We start from the raw sequence: 8,370 nt of genomic DNA on the forward strand, positions 1-8,370 counted from the left end.
CCCCCCCCCCCCCCCCACAGTTTTCTATCATATATGTGGCTTAAGTTTGCAGTCTGTACAATTTACAAGGGAACCAGACGAAGGAGAAGAGGAGGAGAGGAAAGGCGTTGTGTGGGCTGGTCTGGATATGACCAGCTGATCTCTGGCTGCAGCCTCCTCAGCAGCAGGGGGCGCATCTGACACACAGAAGACTCACCACCACAACTTCACAGAAGAGGAGTATAGGTTCATAGGACACCAGCGAGAGCCAAAATGACAATTATGACAACAACAAAAAAAAACATAGTATTATAATAATAATAAAAATAAAAAAAAGATTTAAAATCTCATGTTAATGTAAAGTGATCCAGCGTTGACACTGAATTTTGAGGTGCCTTGTCATTGCAGGTGATTCAGTGCAGGGTTCATTTTTTTGTCTCAAGCAAAATCCCTCTGGGCTCCAAACTAAAGCCATACAATTATCACATTCCTTTATCTGTCATACATCGGTCCAGTATCGAGCAATATTCATTTGACAACAGGACTGCAAATCACTTGCACAAATAAATTAAAAAGGTCACGGCCAAGCAGCTGTGACCACACACACACACACACACACACACACACTCACAGCGCAGACAGACATCTCAAAGTGGTCATCGTTACACATTTTGTCTCTTTGGAAAACATATTTACAGCTACTTCAGCTTCAGGTTTCTTTATGGGAGAACGTTACTCGGCGGTAGTGGTTTTCGTTACGAGCTGTCCTGAAAACGCCGTGGAAGTACAGCCTTCCAGTCGTGGTTGTGCGGTAAGTCAAGTACGACTGCGAGCGTACGGGACACAGTGAGATGATGCATGTTTCAGCACACTTCCAACTCAAGGGCACTGCGCTACAGTCCTGAACTGAATCAAGTCATGTGGGAACTTTAATGCTTAGACTCAAAATGATAAACCAAAAAAAGCATTCATTTCTACCGAGCAGTTATTCATCGTAGGAGTGCCCCGGCGATTTTGCACATAAGCTTTCAAGTTTTTTTCCATTTCACTATAATAGTAAGACATCCAATTTGACTTGAAAAAAAAAAAAACGTCCCCCACTCCATCCCGTTACTATAGTACCGAGTTAGTTTTCACCCTCTCTCTGATGAAACATCCATGTTGCCATGGTGAGGACTGAAAGGTCCTTAGTGAAACAGGAGTAATGGCTTTGACACGGAAGAAATTGGAACGATCAAGTGGCGGGTGGGGCCCCCTAAAAGGGAACCTACGTAAAACTGCTGTAGGCGACCCATGCTTTGAATCGACGCAGACAAAACTAAACTATTTTCTGTGTCTGACATGTCTCATGGGTCCCCTCTCTCTCTTGTTATGTGCGCGCGCGGACTGACAACATTGTAACATGTTATTACAAAAGGACTCTGTGCTGTCGCTAGTGTGCGGTCGGTGTGTTCTAGTGGGAGGATGGCCCAGATGCTCGCACTGCACCCAGACAAACAAAAATGGTCCCTGACCTCCCAAGGTAAACGCGACAGCTCCTCTGGCAGAATGTTCAAACAGCAACTACTTCCTCTGGTACTCCCTAAGTACACTCAAGTGTAAATCAAAAATACTGGCAACGTGGGACAAATAGACACAGATTTTTAGTACCAAAAAAAGCTCAGACACAGGCGCCTGGGTACCTCAGTTGGTAGAGCGCGCGCCCATGTGACAAGGTTTGTTCCTCGACGCAGACCCAGGGTTCGAATCCGACCTGCGGCGGTTTCTTGCGCGTCTTCCCCCTCTCTCTGTCCTTTCAAATCTGATTAAAGGTGATATATACCCCCACTCACACAGAAAAAAAATAAAAAGATCAGACAAAATTTTGGGGTGTCACAATCCAAGAGTGCAAGAAGCAGCATTCAACGTGTAAAAAGGGGAGTTGCTCCCCAAGCGTGAAGAAATAAAGTGACTGCTGAATTGGATGACAAAAGCAAGTATGCCCGAGCTTCATAGCTGGTCATAATAACTGGCCTCCAGCGGTTGGACCCCGAAATAAGACCGAGTTAAAAATGAATTAAGTAAGTAAGTCAGAGGGAGAAATAAAGGAGGTAAAGTGGTTTCTCAGTAGGGAAAAAGCCAAAATTGTATGTTAGTCGAAACACCCGGGAAGGAATTCTATCACCTGTCAGTATTTTACAAGATAAAACCTCCCAATCACAACACTCCCCTCTACACCACAGCTTGGCTCATAAGGGCTTACAGAAAGATGATAATCCAGCAATCTGGGCGCCATTCACCTGCCACGACATCAGCTTGAGGTTTTTGATTTACTCCAGCTTACCCTACAAATCATGGGTTTGGTCCTGAGTTAGAGAGAGCGCTACACAGCAATGCAGTGACAATGGAGACTCGGGACAGACAGTACTGTATGAATGATGGCTTTTTCTACGACCTCAAAAACACAAATATGGACATGACGGCCACAAAGGCCGTATATGAAGCAAGTAAGACCAACAGTATTGAATAAAAAAATAAAAAAAAACATGTATGACTATGAGTAAAACTAGATTATTGTGTTGGCTCATGAAGTACCATACTGAGTCTTCTGCTTCGTGAGCTGTCCTTGTGGACGACAAAGGGGCAAGTGTCTGATCGCTGCGGGTGATTGGCTCAAAGTTTGTGGGCTGGAAAATGGCTCAGTAGTTAGGGCACTCCACCCTGACTTCTGTGAAGAAAGCAGGGTCGTCTCCAAGCATACGAAACTCGGGGGTGACATTCGTTCCACGTACAACGCTCGTACCAAATAACGTCCAGAATTTTAAGTAGTCTGAACTGGATCATGTTTGGTGCCTGGGTGAAACATTGTTTTGTGAGTAAATCCAGGTCACGCCGCATGGCCCGCTTCCCTCATTTCATCCTGACATGGCACATCCACTTGGCAAGGAAGAGAGCTCGTAAGGGCCAGATAAAAGCATTTATGGAGCTTTAGGAGGACAGCACATAAATGCTGCCTAGTTATGCTTTACATTCAGGTGTGTGTTCATCTAAAAAAAAAGACACACAACTACACATCTTTCTCCACGTTTAAGGGCAGCACAAACCACTCGCCTTCCCTTGCCTGGTTTTCCAGTCATCTGACAATTTATTGGATAGTCTGTGTGTGAGATAGTGGGCGGTGGTCATAGCGGCCTGGGCCGGTGCAGGCCATCAATGTCCGCAGTGAGCTGGGGGCAGTGGGTGGCCTTGGTGGGGGTCCAGTCTCCCAGGGAGGCCTGGGCTGCCTTGCGGTGAGCCAGGCGGTGGGTGATGGAGAAACCGGCATTTCCCTCCAGCTGTGAAAGTACCACCAGCACCTGCCTGCAGGGGGAGACAGAGAGTGTTGGGAAAAAGTCATATACTTCTTATAATACAAAAAAATTAAAATAAAATCTTCCAAAACTGCAATACCCTGCCTTATTATCTCAAAATAATATATTTATGGCATACATAACACCATGGTGAAAATACAGCTACTCTCGAACAAAGAGCTGCTAAAGCAATGGTTATTAGAGTTATCTAAAGAGTGAACCAGGAACAGGTTGCTGATGGACTGGAGCCCATCACATTTACTTCCCCACTTCATATTCCAAAATGATCAAAATAAATCTAAATTAGTTTTTAAAGTAAATATATATTTTTTAATAATACATCTCACAAGGGAAGGAAAATAAATTAGATTAGAAAAAATAATATACCAAAAGAGTCAGACAGCCATCCTTTCGCTTCCTTTTTTTCTGGCTAATACTTATTGTACAGTCCCTAAGTATGCCACTGGTGTTGGTTTGTTAGCTAGTCAGCGAAGTTAGAGCTAGGGTTGGAGGAAGACATGATGCTCCGTCAGCACTCTAGAGTAGTTTGTTTTTTGGATTCAGTCTATTTAGAGAACAAGATGAGGTAACATGGCGACTGGAAGTACACCCCAGAGAGAATCCTGAATATCATTACCTACCTGCAAAATGCTTGCGCCTATAAACTGATTGTATAACAGCAAGTGAGTAAAATAAGACTGTGATACTGCAGCTGATTGTTTTTTATAAGTGAACTGACAATATTCTTGTTAGACATTTTACAGTTTTACCATTATTTCTGTAACGTTGAGGTGATAAGGTTGTAAATTGACAATAATGTGTGCTGTAATGTGTCTGTCCAAGTGAAACATTCACACAGTAGATGTCCAGAAAACCTAAGTTCAGATAAACCTAATGGTGTGTGAACCGCTCCACCGTGCTGCATTACCTACAGCAGGTGTCTATGAGCACTAAGCATGCAATTTTCTTCAGGTCCTTAAATCATTGGCTTTAATTGGCAAATAACAATGGGGACCAACAGAACACAAAAGGCAGTTAAACAGTGCTGAGACAAGCCTAAGTTAGATTATAATGAAATCCTCTGGGATCACTGATGTACATAGAAGTGTGTGTGTGTGTACAGATATAATCGTCTTTATGGGTGGATGTTTGCTGCACCTGGACTATATGTTTCCAAAGCATTTAATGTCATCACTTGTAATCTATTTTGTTTTTCTTCCAAGGTGGGTGTGTGTGTGTGTACCTGTGCAAAGGCGGTACGCTGTCGATGGTCTTGAGGCTGCCGCGTGTCGACACCACATTGAAGCTGTCAGTGCAATCACAGGAGACGTGGAGGTAGTATTTGGGATGGCGGTTCTCCACCACCACGATGAGCCCCGCCCAGCCATGGGTCAGGTAGTAGCACGTCATGCCCTCGCGGCCCTAAGAGCACACAGGGAAACACAGAAATGTGAGCAGGAAAGATGTTTTTACATATATCTTGTGGCTGCAGTGCATTCTGAGCTACTGAGACCCCTCGCAGCAATCTGCTTGTATAAAAAGAAAAAAGCCCTGGTCTATTGATGGACCGATGGCTGAAAAATATTCCGCTGTAAAGGTGCATCCCTATGGTGTTAAAATGTTTTTAATGTTTTTAATACTGCATTCACAATAGCAACTGGTGAGATGACTTTCGTCTCTCATGCAGGGGCTGCTCATCTCTCTTTTGGCGCCTGTAATTATAACAAAGTGAATACAAGTGCAGCTAAACTGCTTTAGCCATTTAGTCATTTAGCTGCTGTCCAATGAACCAGTAACATAATCCAGTAATTCCACTGCGCCTAAAACATATCTGTCAGCAACACATGTATGTGCTCATAATACAAATCACTTGTTTCATGACAGCTCAAATTAATGCACAAATCCCCTTCACCAAGACAATTATTTTTTTAACAATATTGTTAAAACCCTACTGTTCGTTTAGTGGCCGCCATGCACTCCTGAGTGCTTGGCCCGTCCACCGCGAACAGTGAATGATTTAACAAAGATGATCTCAAGTGTTTAAAAAGCTCTGTCATTCTCTAAAACACCAGCCTATGTGACAGCACTTTCAGTAAAGAGCTGTTCAGCCAGAAAAATTTGCTTCTGTGTGTGTGTGTGTGTGTGTGTGTGTGTGTGTGAGAAACAGGGGCCAGAGACAAGTGTGCTTCTTCTCGGTTTGAGCGAGTGTATACGTGTGTCTCACCTCGTGTCTTTCGCCTTTGTTTTCCGTGAGGAGGATGATGGCGTCGGCCAACGTGGTGGCCATCGCCTCCACTTGCTCCACCATCACCTGTCGCGAGCTGTAGATAGCAAGGATATAGCCGGGGAAGTCTTGGCTGGGCCGCCGTGCTGCTGCGCTGGTCGGGCTGGAGACTGCAGGACAGAAATGTGCTTTGATGTAAGTACCTACTCCTATACGCTGAACAGGGTTAACGGTATGGATGAACTGGGTAAACATTCATACGCAGGAAAAAAGCAACAAAAGCATTGCTTGTGCATAGTGTATCTAGTTCACCTACCCGGCGTGGGAGGACCTTCCGCCCCGCTGACATTCATCTGCCAGTGGTTAAAGGCGCAGCAGACAACAGCGTACTCCCCCGGCTCCAGCATCACATCACAACCAACAAACTTCTTCACCGCCCGCTTGCTGTGGGCCAACAGGCGGCCCAGAGTCAGCTTGTTGGCGCTGCCGAAAGAGGCCCGAAACACCATGATGCACAGGTCCAGCAGGTGGCTGTCGGCTGTGTCCGACCGCCTGGAGAAGAAGAGGGGATTAACGGGTTAGCGCAAACAATGGTAAGACTAAGACTTAGACTTAGACTTCTCTTTATTGATCCTTTGGGGATGACTCCCGCGAGGAAATTGAAAATTCCAGCAGCAGTTTTTGCAAGAAAAAAAGAAATAAAAAGTACATAAAAAAGACAACAAAATAACAATAATAATAATAACAACAATAAGAGCATTCGTCAAATAAACAAAGAAAAGATCATAAATTATTATTAAAGTGTCAGAATCCAGTGTTAAAGTGATAAAACGATAAAGTGACCAGGTGTGAATTTAAGTCCAGGTGTGCATGTATGTATGTCTGTATGTGTACTGTATGTATGTATGTATGTATGTATGTCTGTATGTATGTGTACTGTATGTGTGTATGTATATGTATGTATGTATGTCTGTATGTGTACTGTATGTATGTATGTATGTATGTATGTATGTATGTATGTATGTATGTATGTATGTATGTATGTATGTATGTATGTATGTATGTATGCCTGTATGTATGTACTGTATGTATGTATGTATGTATGTATGTATGTATGTATGTATGTCTGTATGTGTACTGTATGTATGTATGTATGTATGTATGTATGTATGTATGTATGTACTGTATGTATGTCTGTATGTGTACTGTATGTATGTATGTATGTATATGTGTGTGTATGTATGTATGTATGCATTGTCCTCTCTGCCCTATTTCCTCCTCCCCCCTAGTGAGGGGTTGTATAGTCTGATGGCATGAGGGATGGTAAGGATGGAACAAAAAACAGAAGGGGAGGAAGGACTGTCCTATTTACCTGCTTCCCTCCTGGAAGAGAGCAAACTCTAATGCCGTTCTCTCCAGCACGGTGAGGGCAGTGACAGTGACCGGTCCGCTGGCCTTGCTAGGGAAGCAACCCTGCAGCCTCACCTCCTGCCAGTCCGAGTGGATCTTACAGATGTCCACTGAGTCAAAGTACCTGTGGGAGGAGATGGATGAGAGGACAGAGCCTTCTTCAGCATATAGCATCAACAGAAAGTCCTGAAAAAGGACGCGTTCTTCTGAGACAACAACAACTTGACCGGCTGCTCTCCCCCTGTCATGAGCGAAGTTGATTTGTATGCATCCCAAGGAACTCTTTAATATCAGCACAGCCTCTGAGAGTGCTGCCGTACAAACACCATTTACCTTGCTAACATGTCAGACCTCCTCCTTCAAAGACAGAGCCCCCGAGAGACATTTCCCCCCCTCCCTTTCAGTCTGTTTTTCACTGTTTCATCACTTTCTAACCTTGCACTGACAACTTTCTTACATCTTACTTTTAGCTTTTTGACAATCTGAAAAAAAGGGGGGGCATGCTGAAGCTTTACAGTAGGCTTTGATCACTTAGAGAAAAAAATATGTCAGCTGTTAAAATCTGTTGTTGTATTAAAATTCAGTTACTTTTTAGTGAAATAATATTTCTGTTATGTTATTAAATCATCATCTATTTGTCCACTTGAGTCAACATAAGGGCCTTGATATCTGTCCCACAAGCTGACCACCAAGCATAGGCATGTGCGTGCTGTAGGTTTGTCATATAAAACAAAGCTGCTGAGAGATTATTTGCCTGTCAGAGAAAACAATAAACAGTCAGAAGACAGATGGGATTCTGGTCTGGGCTGCACATATTTCTCAGGTTTGAGTTGTTCTGGAAGACAGCCACATCGATCCCTTTGGACTTACTGCGACTCTTATTTTGTTAGACACGAGGGACATGAATAACAGTCTGATACGCACATCATTTATCTTTCAGTGAACTTACTAACCTGGTGGACTTTGTGACAATGCCCACTGATCAGATTGTTTGCTGAAAGTAAGAAAAAATCCTTCTCGAGGCAAGTGCAGTCCTGTGCACGATGTACAGAATGACTTGGATGTGTCAAATCATGGTATTAACACAAAATATAAACACTTAGAAAACTGTTTTTTTGTTTGCAGGTCACACAGATTTGGCTGTTATTCAGTTTGGTTCAGTCAGTTATGTTTTTAGGGCAGTCCCAGCCAGGCCAAAAAACTCCCTATTGTGTTTCAGATGACTTTTCAATCAAGCTGTTACAGGCAACAGTGTTTACTGACCTCCACAAGGTTGCAATGTAAAAAACAGCTGGAAAACACCAGTCAATACTTGATGCTGTGTGTGACTGAATGCCAGTATTAATGTAATATGACAAAACACACCATTACAAGTATAAGAATCTCCATGCCAAATCCCTGGCAAACAAAGAAACCACACAAAAAAAA

General features: G+C 43.4%; 1 protein-coding gene across 2 annotated transcripts in view; it reads right to left on the reverse strand.

The window, feature by feature from the left end:
• Positions 1-409: 409 nt before the first annotated feature.
• The window catches only part of capn15 (calpain 15), a 37,736-nt gene continuing 29,775 nt past the window's right edge, over positions 410-8,370 (reverse strand). For both annotated transcript variants that reach the window (XM_032502233.1, XM_032502232.1), the window contains exons 8-12: positions 6,905-7,066; positions 5,849-6,084; positions 5,533-5,702; positions 4,552-4,730; positions 410-3,318 (exon numbers count right to left, since the gene is read on the reverse strand). In XM_032502233.1, coding sequence (XP_032358124.1) covers positions 3,141-3,318; positions 4,552-4,730; positions 5,533-5,702; positions 5,849-6,084; positions 6,905-7,066 — 925 coding nt within the window. In that variant the 3' untranslated portion in view covers positions 410-3,140. The remainder of the gene's footprint in view (positions 3,319-4,551; positions 4,731-5,532; positions 5,703-5,848; positions 6,085-6,904; positions 7,067-8,370) is intronic.

Source organism: Etheostoma spectabile, chromosome 21 (genome assembly GCF_008692095.1).
Source record: "Etheostoma spectabile isolate EspeVRDwgs_2016 chromosome 21, UIUC_Espe_1.0, whole genome shotgun sequence".
NCBI lineage: Eukaryota > Metazoa > Chordata > Actinopteri > Perciformes > Percidae > Etheostoma > Etheostoma spectabile.